Below are 20,669 nucleotides of genomic sequence, written 5' to 3' on the forward strand. Positions count from 1 at the left end.
TCCTCAAACACCCCAGGCCTCTTTGCAACCCCAGGGCCTTTGTATATGCTGTTGCCTGGAACATCTTTCCCATCAATTTCACAGGTCAATGCCTTGTCTCTTTCTGGCCTTAAATGTCACCCCCTTAAGAACCTTTACCGTTACTCTTTATCTAAGCCCTTTGTTTCTTTCCTACCTAGGACTTCAACTTCCTACTGTTTTATTTGCATGTTATTTTTTTTTTTTTTTGCCTCTTTCCCTGCTAAAACGTAATATATACCATGTCTCTTTTCTGGATTAGTGTGTCTCTAGCGCCAAAAACTATGTCTGACACTCCATAGGAGATCACTAATATGTAACTGTTGAATTAATGAGTGAATGAATTAATGAATTAGTGAATTAATGAACATACCTGTTGAGAAAGGCCTTTATAACCTAAAACTATCCTCCTTTACTCCTGAATAATTATAAACAGAGTGGCAACAAATGGCCACTTTTCTTCCATAATCTGCCCAGTGACATAGTCTATAAAAAGTGTTCATCGGATTCTCATAGTGATATTTGGGAGACAGAATATAAGTATTCTGCTTAAATTCCTGAATTTTCCTTAAAAATTCTGGTACCACCATATTGCAGTGTTTTTCAGCCTTTTAAAAAATGAAATAGGGGGCGCCTGGGTGGCTCAGTGGGTTAAGCCGCTGCCTTCGGCTCAGGTCATGATCTCAGGGTCCTGGGATCGAGTCCCGCATTGGGCTCTCTGCTCAGCAGGGAGCCTGCTTCCCTCTCTCTCTCTCTCTGCCTGACTCTCTGTCTACTTGTAATCTCTCTCTGTCAAATAAATAAATAAAATCTTAAAAAAAAAAAATGAAATAGGGGCACCTGGGTGGCTCAGTGGGTTAAGCTTATGCCTTCGGCTCAGGTCATGATCTCAGGGTCCTGGGATCAAGCCCCACATCGGGCTCTCTGCTCAGCAGGGAGCCTGCTTTCCCCTCTCTCTCTGCCTGCCTCTCTGCCTACTTGTGATCTCCGTCTGTCAAATAAATAAATAAAATTTTTTTAAAAATTGAAATAGAGATTAGAAAACATCAGGGTACATTGCATCTGCTAAGTATAGTTTCGAGAATCCTTTCAGTGTGTGTCTGTAAGGAGGTTCCAGTGTGAAATTATTTTTTACCATGACTCAAAGTCAATATACACTGGGTATTTTCCATGTTATCCTAATCCCTTTATCTGTCTGCTGTCGAGCTCCTCAAAGCCAGTGTTGAATTGTCATTCTGCTGTGTTATGATTCCTTATGGCTTGTTTGCAGTGGAAACCTTCCCACAAACGCACACCAAAATTCAATTTTTTAAGTATTTTCTTAGAGATCAACATACCTTAACCTCTCTCAGAATGCTAGGTTTGCAGTAAAGAATGTTCCCAGAGCTGCAGGGCTAGGCTGCTTTTAAGGAAACCAGGAGAAAAACAAACAAACAAAAAACAAATATTCAGTGCTATGGTGAGTGCTGTGAAGTGTGTAAACCTGGAGATTCACAGACTTGTACCCCTGGGGGGGAAAAAAAATATATGTTTATAAAAAATAAAATTAAAAAAAAAATTTTCAGGGTAGGACAGTGGTAAGATTTGCTATTCTTTTCAATCAAGAATTTGAGGGGCGCCTGGGTGGCTCAGTGGGTTACACATCTGCCGTCAGCTCAAGTCATGATCTCAGGGTCCTGAGATGGAGTAAGTTCCAGCTCCCTGCTCAGCGGGGAGTCTGCTTTTTCCTATCCCTCTGCCGCTCCCTCCCTGCCGCTCCCCCCTGCACTTGCTCTCTCATGCTCACTCTCAAGTAAATAAGTATTTTTTTTAAAAGTCCAGAATTTGAAGCAATGATTTGACACACAATAGCAGTATTTGTTAAAATAACATTTATGTTAACTATTTTTTTTTTTCTTTTCTCTCTCTCTCAGCTGCCTGCCTTGTGCTCGGCTGCATGATTTTCCCCGATGGCTGGGATTCAGATGAAGTAAAACGGATGTGTGGAGAAAAGACAGACAAGTACACTCTGGGGGCTTGTTCAGTCCGCTGGGCATACATCCTGGCTATTATTGGGATTTTGGATGCCCTGATCCTTTCGTTTCTGGCGTTTGTGCTTGGTAACCGACAAGACAGCTTGATGGCCGAGGAACTGAAGGCAGAAAACAAAGGTAAGATTGCTTTGGGGAACTCTTATCTCGATGCCTTGAGCACGTCAAGTCCCAGTGCTTCCCTCGTGGGTCTAATTTGCTGCATCTTCCAATGCTGTCTGGTTCATAGATGTTCTCTTAGACTCAACTCAAGAAATTTTATACAGTTGAAATACAGTTTGTATTGAAATACAGTTTATACACTTTACCTTTCTAAGGCTCTCAGAGTCCATTATTATTTAAATGTATTTTTCCATTTCCAGTTTCTTTTTCCCTCCCTAAGTTAATGGCTATGATGTAGCTTTTTATTTTTATTTTTTTTTGTCTGCTTGATTAAATAGTGAGAACATCCTCTCCATGTATTTCTGCCATTTTCCAGATTGAAATAAAATCCTGGGGAATCTCACAAAACCATCTAGAAATATCTTTATTAAGCTCTTCACAATCATTTTATTTGAATTCAGACTCCTCTCAGAGAGAAGGCAAGTTTTGGCCCTAAATACTTAGGGGTTTCAACAGTTGCCTAATTAACTGAATTAGAATGTGTTATCTGGACGGTGAAAAGTTCTGTTTCTTTTCAAAAAGAAAATGGCTTCTGAAACACAAAGTAGAATATAAAACAGGACAATGACCAGTAAATGATATGTAAATATTACAGTGTGCGTTAAAGTCCTTACTAAGGACTAAAAGTCCTTAGTAAAGGTGCCTCTCCATTTTCTTTCCAGACTTTTAAACCAAGTGTTTGGGGATAGTTTGGGGATAGAATTTTACTGTCTCTGTCTGTTGCAAACTTAGATTTATTTCACTGTTTTGTCTTGGTTATTTTTAACTTTAATACTTTGGACTTACATCAGTGCCTTCAATTGAGTGACTGCTGCCTCTAGTTTTTATTTCTGATTGCAAACTAAAACTATCTTCGAATTCCAAAATTTAGCTTACTATTTCAAGTAGTTGCTAACTCCAAAAACTCTTCACTGCTTCAACAAGCCTCAAATAGAAGTATGTATTAGTGTCTACAGGAATGTCACATGTAATGATAGTGTAACAAGCTTTATATTTAGACCATCGCTGTTGATGCTTGTAAACTATGAACTATAAAGAGAGAAAATCAAGAGGTCTGGGAAAGCACAGTCATCCTTGAGCTCTTTATCTCCCTAATTTATGGACAGAAGACATACTAGTTTACTTGGTTTCATCAAAAATATTCTAAACATGGGGCAGCTGGGTGATTCGGTTGGTTGAATGTCAGACTCTCGGTTTCGGCTCAGTTCATGGTCTCAGGGTCGTCGGATCGAGCCCCGTGTCAGGCTCCTTGCTCAGCGTGGTGTCTGTACCTCCCCCTCTGTTCCTACCCACGTGCATACACACGCTCTCTCCTTCCCTCTAAATAAATTTTAAAAATTAAAAAAATATTCTAAACATAAAAATCTTTCACAAGGGTGTATTGCTTTCTAAAAACAGAATTACTTCCCTCTCATGGTTGTACTTTCTAGATTAAAAAAAAAAAAGACGATACAAAGATAATCATTATGCTTTTAAAATCCTGTTCCAGATTTAAAGTACTTTCACCTGCGCTCATTCATTTGGAACCCTAGTCCGGTCTTTGTAATCTGGTGGGTGTACACAGGTCTCTGTCTAGTTAGCTTCACTTCAAAGTTAATAAGAATAGCTCAATATTAGAATAAATTGCTTTTCCCTACAGAATGAATTCAAGAACACACCACTCAGTTCTGCAGATGTTGATTTCTACCAACACCTAGTAATAAACCGAAGTGCTATTTATTCACTGTACAATTTAAAATTATCCTGAGAACATTTAACTTTCCAGACCTCTTTTGACCCCCAAAAAAAGGAAGTTCAGAAAATGTTTTAAACATAACAAAACCAGGAAGATCTTTTAATTGGCAATTGAGAATTCTAACTTCTGTCCACGTATATGAGTGACAATTCTGAATGCATGCTTCAGAAAGAAATGGCTAGGATTAGAGGACAGCCCTCAACAGTTCTCAAAGTGGGTCTTTTCTTTCGCTGGATTCAGTTACATGTGGGTGTCTGATCTCTTCAGTTGAGGTTTTCATTTTTTAAAAAGCATTTTCACTCCAACACCTTGGTAAAAGTGTGGATGGAAAAGGAAGTGAAAAGAAACCAGTACAGGGGCGCCTGGGTGGTTCAGTCTGTTAAGCGTTCAACTCTTGCTTTTGGCTCAGGTCATGATCTTAGGGTCATGGGATTAAGCCCCACATCAGACCCTGTGCTCAGCAAGGAGTCTGCTTGTCCCTCTCCCTCTGCTTCTCTCTCTCCCTCTCTCTCTCTCTCTCTCAAATAAAAATTTTTTTGAGAGAGGCCAGTAGAAGGTCTGGGGACTATCTCTGCATGACTTTTCCGTATTTATCATCTTCGTCTGTTTGTATCACACTTGCGTGAGTCCCTAGTTTCTTCCATCTGGTTCTGAAGGACCCGAATCAGTAGTGGTTCATCTTTATCAAATGGGACCCAGTAAAGTAACAGAGAGCATCAGGCCATGCCGAGGAACATCTCAGTTGTACCGCATTCTTATTCCACAATCAAATTCTTTCCTCTGAATTCTGAGAATGTATCGGCAGCTCTATTGTGTAGAAATTTCAGATCCTCCTCCGATAGGGTCTGTATAAGATCAGACTCAAAAGTGTAATCAAACCTACATGTTCCTGAGGAATGTACAAGACTCGTCATAGCTCTACCAAATAGCCTTTAGGGTTTGGTATTATTTAAACACTTGGTTCAGTGTTGAAACCTCCACAGTTGGATTGTTCAGGAGAGCACCAGTCAATGATTGTGTATGTTTATATATGAACAATTTTTTTCAAAAAATTTTTTTAAGATTTTATTTATTTATTTGACAGAGATCACAAATAGGCAGAGAGGCAGGCAGAGAGAGAGAGGAAGAAGCAGGCTTCCCGCCGAGCAGAGAGCCCGATGCAGGGCTCGATCCCAGGACCCTGGGATCATGACCTGAGCCAAAGGCAGAGGCTTTAAGCCACTGAGCCACCCAAGCACCCCTGTGTGTGAACAATTTTACTAAACAGTAGTTCAGTTGCTTTCAAGTGCGTGCACTAACCAAAACTACCTTCGCTGTTACTCTCTATAAATCCTAAGGGGGGAGATCTGATAAGTGGAGAAAACTTGTAAATATGAAGTCGATTGTATTTAAATTGGTACTTTTACAATTTGTATGGATACATCCATACCCCTTTTCACTAATTAAAACTTTTTTTTTTCACTATTCTTTTTCTATCCCTTGGTAGCGAAGGCCTCCTTTGGATTTTAGAGCAATGCAATGAGACAGAGGCCACTCTAGCTCACAGAATTTTAGCAAAATTTACTGATGCCATGATGCTTGTGGTATCCTAGAAGCAGACAATACCGTATCTCCAATCTTGGCTCAAAAGAGTAAAACATTTCTGTGTTCTGATATACATTGTATTACTCTACACACTGTAATACCTTTTACAATCTTCTTCTAGTTTAATGGTCTGCCAATCATCCTAACAACCTACATCCTATAATAAATAGCAGGGGCATTATGGAGAGACTAAACCTACGAGTGGAGCATATGCCTCCCATTCCAAGAAGTTTGTCCCGAGGAATCTCATGATAGGATTGTATCATCTTTTTGCGACATTTATAATTAATCTAACAATACACTTCTCTGTATCTGGAAAAGCCACCAAATGCATTCAGGTGTGCCATGTGTCACTACAGTAAGGATACTGCTTAGGTCCATGAGTCCTGCCTAACACCCTCCCCAATGGATAAAACAAGAATCACTGTTACATAAATCCTAGACTATACTGAAACAGGAAAGGGAACTCCATTTTAATTGTCGAACTGTAGTCCACTCACAGGTTCCTTAAGGGAATATGGGATTCTACTGAGCCATTAATTAATGATCACAAAGGTATGATTCAAAGGGAACACAAGGGGTAGGTACACAGGTGAGCTCTCTACCTGGACAGACCACCACCTGTTGTGATAAATTTCCCGGAAGCTCTCTCCAATCCCATGAGAACTTCTCCCTTCAATACCACCTGCAACATTTCTTAAGCATTTCCCAGGAGTGCAACAATAATTGAAAGTGGTCTCTGCTGAAATTTGTCACAAATTATAAAATGGCAAAATTGGAATAAGGGAGTTTGGACAGAATTTCAACCAATGGAAGGCACCAACTTTGAAGATGCAAGGGTTGTCTTAGAACTTCTGTGAGATATTAAGTTAATCATCTATGTTGCATTATCAAAGTCCCACAATATTCTGTCATGGGGGAAAAAAAGGCAACAAAAACTCCACTGTAAAACAAAGAGAAGTGAAAACTATTTAAATATCCAACTAACTTACACAGGAGTTATCAGGTGTGAGAAAATTCGACTGTGCATGTGGGAAGCCAGCCCTGCAGGCTGTGTGCCATCCCTGGCTCTGGGGATAAGAGCAGGTAGGCAGGTGTTCATTCTTGTTTGGGAGCTCAGCAGCATGGTTTCTCAATGAGCCAACAACAGGAGGCATTTCACCTTGATATGCTGCTTAATTGCATATTTTAACACACTGAACTGTGAAGTCAATTTAATTATGTAAAATTAAAGTTTCATCCAGATAAAAAGGATTTGAAATGAAAGCTTCATTTTCCATTTCTTTCATTAATTGTGAGAGGATAAATAATTACATTTTCCAGAACTCCTGTGCCACAAATATCTCTTTTCCTTGTCAGACACTGTTCATAAAGAGGTATGTTTCTGCATTTGTGTATATGGTCTTTGGAATTGCTTATCAGATAATTGGGTCCTCTCATGAGCAGTTTTAAAGTCACTCTGTCTTCTAGCACTTAAACTGCAAATGAGAAAACATGATTATCCATTAAGAGGTGACTCTAGCTACCATTTATTAAGTGGCTTAAGCTCTTTTTAATGCTATAATAGGCGGAGTTAAATTCATTTTACTCAAATAGCTAATTGAGAAACCATTCAGAATCTTGATTTAAAGGTCCCACGGATGTCATGCCACAACCACAATGTGAGTGGCAGTGTGGTGTAGTGGAAAAAACGTGTGCTGCCTGAAGCCCACGTGGTCTCCGACATTCCCTGAGAGCCCTGCCCCCAGATCTCAATAGTTCCAGAATGAAGCTTCCTCCTGCATGAGATTCAAGGTTGTCAATGGCACCTGCGGTTTCTTCCAGCTCTAAAATATTCTGATTCTGGGGACACCTCCAGAGTGTCTTTAAAGATAGTCCAAGGGCAGTAAGAGCTCCTGCCTCAGAGCAGTGAATATGCCAATGGCTCTTAGGAACTTGTTGGCAACATAACGGTAACTAAGAGAAGGAAACAATGAAGGTCCAGGGGAAGGAGCTCTAGGACGCCCAGGGTGTGTCTCCCCGAACAGCGCTGTCACACCCCCATCACTCACACCACCAAGTGAAAGGAGTCAGATTTAGAAACACTGGCCAATGCGCCTCCTTGCCTCACTAATTCCCACGTTATGCGGTGCCTGTGTGGACACCTTGACAGTGGACAGAGCCCTAGATCAGAGAGAAAAACTTTGTCTCTGGTCTCAACTCCAACAAAAAGGGTCATTAGGACTTTGAGCAAGTCCCTAATAACCCAGAACCTCAGTTTTACGTTCTTTAATGTGCGAATAATAATAATACCCAGGTCTGCCCCCATGGGATTGGGAAAGCCCAGTGAAAGCATGTAGGTAGACACAATTGATAATCAAAATGATCATTACTGATCATTTATCCTGTATGACTTCTTATTTCATCTTTGCAAGAATCCTGTGAGATAGCTATCATTATCCTACCTTTATACATCAGAAACTGAAGCTCAGAAGAATTAAACATTTTATCTAAACATAGCTGGGAGGGAATGAATCCAGGGCTCAAACACAAGTCATTTTACTCAAACCTTCAAGTTTTTTCTACCATACAAGATGGTGAAATCATTTTTTTTAAGATTTTGTTTATTAGAAAGTGCACAAGCAGGGGGAAAGGAAGAAGCAGACTCTCCGCTGAGCAGGGAGCCTGATATGGGACTTGATCCCAGGACCCTGAGCCGAAGGCAAACACTGAACAGACAGAATGACCCAGGCACCCCAGAATCATTTCTTAAAATACTCTGATTCGATTGCTTTCTAACGTGACCAATGAGCCCTGTACAAGTAAAGAGTTTAGTCTTACTTTCATTTGTTAGCTTTTAGACAATGTTAATCAAAAATCTAATCTACTCGAGAATAGACTGCTCCCATGTTGGTACACGGTATGTCCATTGTCATTTGTCTCAAGGTATTTTTTCATTTCTCTTGATTTCTTCTGTGACCCACTGATAGTTCAGTAGCCTGCCGTCAGTTGTGAAAATGAGAAGCAGCCTTTGAAACTCATCCTACTTCTTGACTCCATAACTTTGTGGGAACCTAGTGAGGAAGATCAGGAAGCCCTGGCAAAGAGTATCAGCCTTTTGAATTAAATCTTTAATAAGGCCATAGTGAACCCGTGAGCCCCCTGTTTCTCCGTGGGGTTAGCGTTGAACGAAGTGTTCGTGATTGTCATTCTTATATTACCTTTTCGCAGTCGACTGCAATGAGCCACCTTGAGACTCCATCAGCTTTTAATGGCTGCCCCTGCCTAGATTCCTTTCTGCCTCGCTGGATTCTTTCTGTGGAATCTCCTACGGGAGGTTTCCTCCCTACTTCTGCACTCACTCTGTAAGTTATCTCATTGGGTGCCATGTCTTGAGGAAACCATACTAATGACTCCCAGGTTTAATACACCGACACTCTCCAGGGAACTCTGGTCTCCCCTACCCAACTCCTACTTGATATCCTTTCTGAATATCTACTGAGCATCTCACACTTGACATGTCTGAGCACCTGACGTTTCTTCCCCCCAAAGCCGCCACTTAGCACATTATTCCCCATCTCAGTTAATGACTACTTTATCCTTCCAGCTGCTCGGGCCAAAACTTCAATCACTCTGGACTCCTCTCTTTATCTCATGACTCACATTTAACCCACCCAAAAGTCGTGTTCGTTCTACCTTCAAAATACAGCCAGAATCCTCTGACTTCTCACTCACCACCCCCATTGTGGCTGCCATCTTGGTTCAGGCTGTCATTGTAAGACACTCCCATGTGGGTTCGCTGGTGCCACCCGTGCACCCTTTTAGTCGGATCTCAACAGAGCAGCCACGTGAAACTGTGAAAGGTTGAGGCAGACTGGGCCGTTGCTCAGCTCAGCACCCTCCAGTGACTGGATGACCTTACTCAGGGGAAAAGCCAGAGTCCTTCAGTACAGTTCCAAAGACCCATGCCCATTTGCCTTCATCTTTGCCACTCTGACCTCCTCTCTGTTTTTCTCCACATGTCCTCTGCTCTGGACATACCAGCTTCCTTGCTGTTTCTCAAACATACCAATGAAGTCCTATTTCAGGGTCTTTGTGTTTGCTGTCCTGTCTGCCTCCTATTTTATTCCTCAAAGCCATAGAGCTTGCTCCTTTGTTTCCTTCAGGTTTTACCCAAACATCACCTTCCCAGGGAGGTGTTCCTGGCCAACCTCTCTAAAATTTCACATGCATGTGTATTCCATCTAACCCACCAAATAGTTTGCCTCTTTGTCTTATGAATTGTCTGCCCCCAGAAAAGTTCCACAAGGCAGGGATTTTTGTCTGTTGTTCACTACTTGTATCCCTGGTGCCTGGAATCATGCCTGGCATCTGTGGGCCTTCAGTAACCATGTGCTGCATGAGGGAATTATGGAATGAAAATGCATCTATTCTGATTTCTCTCTTATGAGATCCTTCCATTGTTGCACAATTCTTAACCTTAGGAAGTTTTGGGTTTGGTTAAGTTAAAATACACCTCCTTATAATGTCTACCCATTGCTATTCCCTCTTATACTTAAAGCTATTGGCTTATGTAGAAACACTCCTCATGTCTGTAATGGCTAAAGTTGCACGTTGACCAAACAGGCCAGTTCCCCGTGTCTTGTTGGACATCTGGAGACATTTATGTGGTCACTGCTGCTTACTATCCACCCAAGGCACCCTGGTAGAGTACCACCCTTGGGAAGAAGAGGAGAGCCAGGACATCCAAAAGTGTGGTAGAAGGAAGAGAATTCCATGGGAGTCACTCATGAATGTGTTCTGGAGATTGTCTCCTTCAGCTTATCCTCCATGCCTAATGGTAATCTGGAGAACATCTGAGTTTGCGAGATTGACTCCAGTCCATTCAACAAACACACGCTGAGGTCATAAATGTACCATGGTGTGCTCAAGGAGGGTGATCTCTCTCTGACCAGTACCCAACCTCAGATGATACCCTCAAAATCAGTATATTCCTCTCAGCCTTCCCCAGTTAGTGGACTTGCAAGCAGAAGTGTTTTATGACTCGGAGGGCAAGCACAGTGCTGACTTCGAATGCCCCATCATTATCTACTCTACTCCAACAGACAAAATGATTTTGATGTCTCAGTGATCTTTTCCATGCCTGAGAAAGGATCTCTGGGTATTTTAAATATTAAATCTGCTTGAAGAAAGGAAAGAGAGGAGGGAGTAAAAAGTGGAGAATTCTTATATAACCAAGTCATGATGTCTAAGATTTAGCCATACCAATAAATTTTTAGTCCATATTCCATCATGACTTTAAATGAAGTCTTATAATTAGGTTAAAGCCAGCTTTGCCCTCCCACCCCCACCTTCTCCCTTTTAACAGTAACATCATGAGACTTGAAAGTGGGGAGAATCATGACCTTCAGAGACACAGCCCAAGCTTATGGATTTTTTTTTTCCAAATTATAGATCTGTGGCCAATTCCTTTTTCTTTTATAAGGCTGGATCTTATTTCAGATCTCTACAGTCTGGATAGCTTTGATAGGCAATTCAATATTTGAAGTTTATTAGTGATCGATTGTCTCTTTCTAAATTTGCTTTTTTTTTTTTTAAACCTGTAATAAGACTTGCTCATTAAAGTAAACTGCTTTTAGCTCAGGGCAAATCTGTTGTCTAAAGCCCATTAATCTACACTTGTAAACCACAGATATACCTCTGAAAATTTTGTCTCCAGTGTAAATATACCAAAAGTAGTTTATTTTCTTCCTGTTTAGATAGTTTTCCAGCCATAAACCCCCATAATTCTATCCATCCTGAAGCCTCTGGTTCTTTTCCATATGCCCTATCAGAGAAGAAGAGGTACCAAGTGAAACATTAGTGTTCTTGACTTAATTCTAGTTGAAGCTCCTTGGGCCCTGGCTTTCTTACACTGACTTGTTTTTTAAGGTGCATAAATTTATTTATTTATTTATTTATTTGTTTTTTGGCAGAGCAGACGTTTACACTCTTGTTACATGTCCATTGGTTCCATGGGAAGATCAAAGAACACCGTGAAAATGTAACCTGTCATTTGTCCCTCAGAAAGGAGAAGCACAGTTGTTGTTAACATCTGGCAGGGCAGATAAGAACACAGAACCAAGAAAAATTCTGCTGAGATAAATAAGTGTGGAGATTACTTGCTGAAATAGGTGTTGCCTCTGTAATGCTTCATAGAACATAGAACTCCCCAAAAACCACAAATTTCATTTTTTACTCTGAGTCTTAAGAACAAGGACTATGTCTTAATTTATCGGTTATCTCTGGTGTTGTAGATCCTGGGACATGGTGAGTGCTGAATAAATGCGAGCACTTATCGTGATTTTCATTGCCTCAATTTGATGAAAAAAAAACTGTAAATATTTAATGAATGCCCCCACTTCACATGAAGAAGTTTGTTCCTTCTTTGATTGCAAAGGAAATAAATTTGCCTACACGTTACACACAGATACATATTTTAAAAGAATCATGGAGTAGAATGTTAGAGATACTGTAACTCTGCCACTTTAGGCCAATCACTGCACCTCTCTCAGCCTTGTTTCAACCTCCACAAAAATGTCCTGTGCACTTACCTTGTGCCAAGCAGTGGCCAAAACTATGACTTTCAGTTCAGCAGACCTTTATCGTATGCCTCAAGCATGTCTAGCCTAGTGATAGACACTGAGAGTTCAAAATGAGTGGGAGAGGGACGCCTGGGTGGCTCAGTAAGTTAAGCATCTGCCTTCGGCTCAGGTCATGATCCCAGGGTGCTGGGATTGAGTCCCGAACCTTGCTTGGTGGGGAACCTGCTTCTCCCTCTGCCTGATGCTCCCCCTGCTTGTCCTCTCTCTCTCTCTTTCTCTGACAAATAAATAAAATCTTTAAAAAACAAAACAAAACAATGAGTGGGAGAGGCTTTGCCCCAAGTCTCCCCTTTAGGGAGGACACTCAGTGTTAGGTGTGAGGTTATATTTCTGTGGCCCAATCCTATTCTGATGTCTGTGGCCTCACCATGCTGTTGAGTGAATGGGTGAGTGAATTCCACTCCCTGACAGTTAACTTATTCCAGCACCAGTGAAAGATGATGCCTATGATAAGCAGAAACCGCTTCCCAAGGACAATTTGACATACAAGATTTCATCCACTGAGAGGCTTTAAAAAATCAGCCATGGAAAAACATTTGCAAGTCTCTTAGTATTAAATAAACAGAAGAAGACCCAACTATGAATGAAATGAAAAACAGGATCAATGTAAAGCCAAGGACAAGAAAGGTAGGGGAGATGGGAAGTTTTCTCTTCTTATCAGAGCATTCATTGTAGAGCAGCCTTTTTAAAATCTAAACTCCAGAAATGGCTTTGGGGAGAAGTCACTCTTAATGGCCAACACGATCCCTCTTGAACCCTGGCTTTCCAGCCAGTCAGCCTGCTGATACCCCGTGAGAGCTCTGTTTATATGCATCTCGCCAATGTTTTCTTCCTGCTTCACTGCACACCTAACCTGGGCCTCACATTTGATGGGGAGGAATAATCAGTTTGGCTGAGAAGATATCATCTCCCTAACTTACCTTGATGGTGTCCCCTTTGATGAGGTGCCTGGAATAATCAGGAGGCCAAGTGCGAATTCTGGCAGATACCCTGCTATGCCGTCTGCAAGTCCACGTGCTGTCAGCGCCCACAGCATGAGTGAAGGCATCATCAAGAGATCTGGAGGGCAGAGGTCGGCACCTGTGGTGTTTAGTGTCAGCCCCCCTCCACACACATGAATGTTCTAACGGAGCCACTGGATGGGCTGGCGAGAAGTGCAGGCAGGGACAGCTGGAGACGGCCCAGGTGAGGCTGCAGCCCTCATACCAGGTTAGCATCTCCAAAGAGAATCAGCTATCCTTCATCCCAGAGTAGGCGACAAGCCCAGAAGTCCCACGAGCAAGCTCCATCTGCTGACCTGAGAGTTCCTCTCCAGAGGCCGGCCTTTCAGTGCCAGCGTACAACACGAACCAGACGTCCTCTGACCATTCAGGAGGAGAAATGCCATTGTCTGGTCTCCAGCAGCTTTGTTTCTAGTTCACACACACACACAAGAAAAGAAAAAAAGGTTTCCTGACCTTGGTAAGGGGTGGGGTACGAAGATCACTTGTAAATCAATGCAGCTCTCTCCAAGTCCCTTTTTTAGGAAGATTTTCTAGAAGCAGGAGCAGCCGCTGTTTTTATTTGTTCATTTCTGTCTCCTTTATTATTCTTGTGGATTTTTTTTTTTTAGAGTGCAGTTGACACAAAGTGACACACAGTGTTGGGTATACACCTAGTGACTTGATAAGTCTGCTTTATGCTACGCTCCCCACAAGTGTAGCTGCGATCTGTCCCACCGTACACGCTCTGATATTACCTTTGACTCTTCGCTATGCCGAACCTTCCAGTCCCATAGCATTCATTCCGTAACTGGGAGCAACTGGGTTTTTTTGTTTTTGTTTTTGGTCAACTGCATGGTAGACTCGATATCTTCAGATGTGGGGTGATGATGACCTATTGGGGATCTCCCCTGGGGATCAAGCTAAAGGGGCACTGGGATACAGTCGCAGAGGGAGGGCTTGTAGAAGCAGAAATCATGTGTGATTCTGTCCAACCATCTGGAGAGATCTGAAGAATATTTCAGGGCTTGGGTCCCACCCCAGAGGCTCTCATACATTTGGCATGAGGCGGTTCAGGTATGAAAACTTCCCCTGAAAATTCTGACATGCAGCTGGGGTTGAGGACCAATGGGTTCACCCAACAGCCTCCTTTATTTTTTCTTTCTTTTTTATTAACATATAATGTATTATTTGTCCCAGGGGTACAGGTCTGTGAATCATCAGGCTTACACAATTCACAGCACTCATCATATCACATACCATCCCCAATGTCCATAACCCAACCACCCTCTCCATACCCTCCCTCCCCACTCAGTTTGTTTTGTGAGATTAAGAGTCTCTTATGGTTTGTCTCCCTCCCAATCCCAAGTTGTTTCATTTTTTCCTTCACTACCTCCCAAGCCCCCCACTCTACCTCTCAAATTCCTCGTATCAGGGAGATCATATGATAGTTGTCTTTCTCTGATTGACTTATTTCACTAAGAAATCACTGCTGATCGAGTTCCGTTGCTGCCTTTTTTGGAGAAAGAGCTCTCTCCCAGCCCTGGGAAATTGATAGGTGCCCCCTGCTAGCTCTGTGAACGTGCGCATTCCTCTCTAAACCTCAGTGCCACCACTAGGGCATTTCTAGAAACTGTCTTGCAGAGATTTTGTGAAAACAAGGTAATGCCTATAAACTGTCACGATCCCTGACCCCTATCAGCTGTGGTTCTTTCAAGAGCTTTGATTTTGCCGCATATACAGTGCTTAGTCCACGCCGGGTTCCCATGATGCAGAGCTCAGGCGCCTCCCCTTCCCCCGGCTCTTGTCGCTGCAGCCCCGTGTTGTCCTGATGACGGCCTTAACTAACGTCCAGAGATTGCTTCCTCTACGTGCTTAAATATGACTTGGTCATCTGGTAGCTTTTTTGAGTATTTTTAAGAGGACTGCTGAGGGTTGATTGGTTGGTTGGTTGGTTGGTTGGTTGGTTGGAGGTTTGGTTTGGCGCATCACCTGCCTACAGAAGCCCTACAGAACTCGGGTTGAGTTGTTGGGGGGACTCTTCCGTGTGCATTTGCTGCCCAGCGAGCTCACACCGTGCAGCTGGGTCTGCACATTCCGTGATAGTTACCAAGGAGAGCCCTGGATTCCCTGATGAAAATGTGACTCTCTCCTTACAGTGTTGCCTATTTTCAACCTGGCTCAGAATGACTCCATCACTGCATTGCTGGACAGATGAAGGGCAAGCTAACCCATGGCCTTTAAAACGTCTGGGAGTGGTATTTTTCAAAAGAGAGGGGTTCCAGCCATATTCTCCAACATCCCACAGAAAGTGGAGAGAATATGATCACTTCCGTTCTTTCACAGGGTTATATACGAGGCTGGCAGGTCCCTGTGTTTGGGTCAGAATACGTCTTTATTTCCCTCACTATAAACACGGCAAATAACATCCACATATCAAACCAACATAAATAAAATTTTTATTTGGAGTTACAATGAACTGTGAGACTCTTCCCTCATTATGCAAAAAAAGAAAAAAAGCCATTTTTCTCTGGCTGTGTCTCCTGCTGCTCTCTGATGTGATCCTGTCCCTCACCAGCTCACTCATACCCACTACCCACTAGCCTCATCATTATTATTATTCAAATAATAATAACTCTCTGGGAGTAACTGTCAGACTTCTATGAACCCAGTATTTACCTGGGATGGTTATTTTAAATGGAATGAACTCACCTGGGATGTTTATGTTAAGTGAAATGAAATTCTGGCATCTGTAATATTTTATTAACTTTATTTTTTTAAAACTACTAGTTTTATGTTTATAGCAAAACTGAGGAAAGTATCCTTTCCCCATACACACAGCCATCTCTGCCATCAACATCCCGCATTAGTGTGCCTTTGTTGCAGTCGGTGAGCCAACATTGACACTGAAGTCTGTAGTTGACATTAAGGTTCATTCTTTGTGTTATACATTCTTTGGGCTTTGACCATTGGAATCTTTATTTTTTAATAAACACATTTAGGTACATGTGATATAGTTGATTTGAGGACCACACCTTAAGCAACACTGCTCTGAGTAATTTGTAATCATATTAGCACTAAAATTATAATGTAATGATACAGAGGCTAGTGACCATAGGCAGACCAGCACCTTTGCTTCAGAGTTCCTTTTCATAAATATCGTGGCTGTATTCCATGTGTAAATAGGCTCTATTCCAAAAGTTTACTTCTAGATTGGTGTTTTGGAACTCCGATCACATGCTTTTTCATAGAAAGTATTGATGTACACAACAATCAAATTCTTAGACCTGCCCTTCAAACCTCATTTCATGGGGCACCTGGGTGGCTCAGTGTGTTAAGCCTCTGCCTTTGGCCCAGGTCATGATCCCAGGGTCCTGGGATCGAGCCCTGCATCGGGCTCTCTGCTCCGCAGGGAGCCTGCTTCCTCCTCTCTCTCTGCCTGCCTCTCTGCCTGTCTGCCTTGTGATCTCTGTCTGTCAAATAAATAAATAAATAAAATCTTAAAAAAAAAAAAACAAAAACCTCATTTCATTCATAATGTTACAGGACTAAGGTTATTTTAGCAATCACATTTCAAAAGGAAGCAGGAGAAATTCATAAAGTTAGTAGACAAAAATATTTTTTAAAAAATCTTTGAGAACTGGAGGTATGATAGGATTTTCGAACAAAACTACAAAGGTCGGGGTGCCTGGGTGGCTCAGTGGGTTAAAGCCTTTGCTTTCGGCTCAGGTCATGATCCCAGGGTCTGGGATCAAGCCCCGCATCAGGCTCTCTGCTCAGTGGGGAGACTGCTTCCTCCTCTCTCTCTGCCTGCTTCTCTGCTTGTAATCTCTGTCTGTCAAATAAATAAATAAAATCTTAAAAAAAAAAAAAACTACAAAGGCACAAGCCTTAAGGCAAAAAATATATATTAATTGAATTACATCAAAATAGGACTTCTGGGGGCACCTGGGTGGCTCAGGTCGTGATCTTGGGGTCCTGGGATGGAGTCCTGTGATGGGGGTCTCTGCAATAGGAAGTCTGCTTGTCCCTCTCTGATTGCCCCTCCCCCACCCATATTCTCTCTTTCTCTCAAATAAATAAATAGAATCTTAAAAAAAGTAGGACTTCTGCTCATGAAGGACAACAAGGACAAAGACTAGGTGACAGATTTAGAGAAGTCGTTTGGAATATTTCAAGCCAATGAGTGTCTAGACCCAGGAATTCCTCCAAATTACTAAGAAAAAAATTAAAATCACTTACAAAATAAGCAAAGATAATGAATAGACACTTTGTAAAAGAGGAAGCTCAAAAACTGAACTAGCATGTGAAGAAACGTCCCAAATCATTGGTAATTAGAAAATTGTCAATTAAATGAGTTGTCAACTTAGACTTTTTAGGCTCACAGAATTTAACAAGATAACAGGTGCTGATTTGCTTCCGTGCATTGTTAGTGGGAGTGTGGACTGAAGCAACTATTCTAGAGAGCGATCTAGTCCAATTGTTAAACACACCTGGTGACATGAACAGTTCTGTTTCTGGATTTATACCCAGGAATTTCTTACCAGGGCCCTAAGGGACAGTGTCTGAGGATGCTTACTAAAGTATTATTTGTGGTGGGGAGTTGCAGAAAATCTAGATGTTCATTATGCAGGGATGAATAAATAACTTGGGATGAGTGAAACTCATACTATTATATGGCAGGTCAGAGACAATAGATTAAATGAACACATAGCAACATGGATGGATCTTTATAAAGTATGCTTAATGAGAAAAGGGAAACAGAGTAAGATAGGTAATAAAATATTGTTTATATAGGTTAAAGCTAGTGCATACCAAACAACTATCCACATTGTGCAAAATGTATTCAAATAAAAATGTATACATTAGGGGCACCTGGTTGGCTCAGTCACTAGGGCATGTGACTCCTGATCTCAGGGTCGTGAGTTCAAGACCCCATGCTGGGTATGGAGCTTAGTTTAAGGTAGGTAGATATAGATATTTTGGTTGCCTGTGGATGGGGGAGCAGAATGAGTGGGAAATGGGGATAAGGGAATTCGCTGAGAAGTAGTAGCGCGTGCAGACGTAAAGAATGTGCGCTCTGCCTTCAGACTGCCAAGGTTCACAACTTCAGGTTCACCATTTACCAGCTATGGATCTTGGGCAAATCATTTAATGTCTCTTAGGTTTGTTATGCATAAAATATAGATCATATTATCTATCTTACAGCAGCACAGTGAGGTCTAAAACCTATAACCCAGGTAATGAACTTAGCTCAGTACTTAATAATACAATCCTATCATATCTCATAATAGACCTCCAGCCTTATTGCAAGGACTGGCTGTGGGAACCTAAGTATTTAAGGATAGGGGGCGCTTGCTTGGCTCAGTTGATTGAGCATCCAACTCTTGATTTTGACTGAGGTCATGACCTCAGGGTCTGAGATCAAGCCTCCCTGTCAGGTTCTGTGCTTAGCACTGAGTCTGCTTGGGATTCTCTCTGTCCCTCCCCCTGCTTGCACTCTCACTCTCTAAGTAAAATAAATAAATCTGTTTTAAAAAAAAAAAAGAATTAAGGGTAGGAAATAGAGCTGGGGAGAAAAAGGAGATGGGAGAATGAAGGTTGTATCGGGAAGGGGATGATTAAGTTTTCCATGTTTCCCAAGAGAATCTCCTAGTTGGCCTTATTCTTTTCTCCTTTCCCCCTTTTTCCTCCCCTTATTTTCTCTCGTACTTCCCCAGAATCACAGCAGGTCCCACTCTTTGCCCCCAATGGCAGAGTAAGGTGGGAAAGAAGCCCAAGGAGTACAAAAGATGAGGACCTGGGGTGTGGAGTGAGGAGATGAGAAAGCAGGGAATATATCATTTGATTTTTGCTGTGTATAAACCATCAGTGACTTAAGACAATCATGTATTACTCCTGACATGTCCATCCATGACCTGGTGGTTAGAGCCTCTGGATTAGATTTGTCTGGGGTATTTCTGCTCCACATGTCTCTCATCCTCTTCCTGGAACTAATAGGCTAGGATGTCCTTCCGGTGGTGATGACAGGGGCACCGAGAAACCAAGTTCAACAACAGCAGGACTTCTGAAGCCTCTTCTGTGCCACAACTGCCAACATTCCATCAGTCAAAATCCATCATCCTGGGTGGGGAATTGTACCCCACTCACAGGAGGAAGGCACAGCAAAATGATTAGACAAAGAGCAGGGAGGGATGAAGAATGGGAGCCATTGAGGCAATCCACACAGGGAGCCACATACTTAGGAGTGACAAGAGAGGGGGAGCACAGCCTCACTGGAAAAGCAGGAAAACTGAACATCAGGCCTAAGAAGGTCTCGCAGGTACCAGGAAATACCTATCCATATTATGGCAGAAGCCCCAGTGACTAGTGTAGTAGTCATCTTAATACTGTCAGTTGGTAACTAAGAAATGATGGGTCTTACTATGGGCCACGGGGTGGAACTCTGTCTTGAAAGAAGCAGACAACTGTATCAATAGTGCTGTTTTGAGATTTAAGAAAAAAAAAAAAAAAAGAAAACTCTCAGAGCATCTGGGTAGCACACTTGGTTGAATGGTTGGTTGAATGTCCAACTCTTAGTTTTGGCTCAGGTAGTGATTTCAGGGTTGTGAGATTGAGGCCCATGTCCGGCTCTGCGCTCAGCATAGCATCTGCTTAAGACTTTCACCCTCTGAGGTGCCTGGGTGGCTCAGTAGGTTAAGCCTCTTCCTCTGGGTCAGGTCATGATCCCACGGTCCTGGGATCAAGCCCCACATCAGGGTGTCTGCTCAGCGGGGAGCCTGCTTCTCCCTCTTTGCCTGCCTCTCTGCCTATTTGTGATCTCTCTCTGTCAAATAAATAAATAGAATCTTAAAAAGAAATAAAGAAATAAAGACTCTCTCCCTCTGCCCCCACCCCCCGTTCGTGCTCTCTCTCTCTCTCAAATAAATCTTTAAGGGCGGGGGGGTACTTACTTGAATTCAGAGCAAAGGTGGAGATATTTAAAGACTGAAATTGAGTTACAGGTTTCTGTAAAAGCTGTTCCTAACCTTTAAGAAACAGTATATTGCCCTGAATGTTTGACAGACGTACTATCATAGCCTAATGTTGATGTTTGTACTAATATCCACAGTTACAGTCTGGCGTATATAAAATCTAAATACAAAATTGTCAGTTTCTAATGAAATAGAGGGTTAGCCACAAGTCTCTTTTAAGAGAAAAATAAATCCTCGGTCCCAGAGTAGGAGTAGACCTGCTTAAACAGCCAAAAATAGGTATTCAGGTTATGTTATAAATTCCAACAGTTTTTCCTTTAAAGAAGCATTCATACCAGGGGCGCCTGGGTGGCTCAGTGGGTTAAGGCCTCTGCCTTCGGCTCGGGTCATGGTCCCAGGGTCCTGGGATCGGGCCCCGCGTCGGGCTCTCTGCTCGGCAGGGAGCCTGCTTCTCCCCTCTCTCTCTCTGCCTGCCTCTCTGCCTACTTGTGATCTCTGTTTGTCGGGTAAGTGAGTGGAATCTTTAAAAAAAAAAAAAAAAAAAAAAAAAAAAAATTTTAACC

General features: G+C 42.2%; 1 protein-coding gene across 3 annotated transcripts in view; it reads left to right on the forward strand.

Moving 5' to 3' along the window:
- LHFPL3 (LHFPL tetraspan subfamily member 3) overlaps positions 1-20,669 on the forward strand; it is a 571,679-nt gene that overhangs the window by 395,099 nt on the left and 155,911 nt on the right. For all 3 annotated transcript variants that reach the window (XM_032873323.1, XM_032873324.1, XM_032873322.1), the window contains exon 2: positions 1,932-2,168. In XM_032873323.1, coding sequence (XP_032729214.1) covers positions 1,932-2,168 — 237 coding nt within the window. The remainder of the gene's footprint in view (positions 1-1,931; positions 2,169-20,669) is intronic.

The sequence above is a fragment of the Lontra canadensis genome, unplaced genomic scaffold, assembly GCF_010015895.1.
Source record: "Lontra canadensis isolate GAN:19392208 unplaced genomic scaffold, GSC_riverotter_1.0 scaffold48, whole genome shotgun sequence".
Classification (NCBI taxonomy): Eukaryota; Metazoa; Chordata; class Mammalia; order Carnivora; family Mustelidae; genus Lontra; species Lontra canadensis.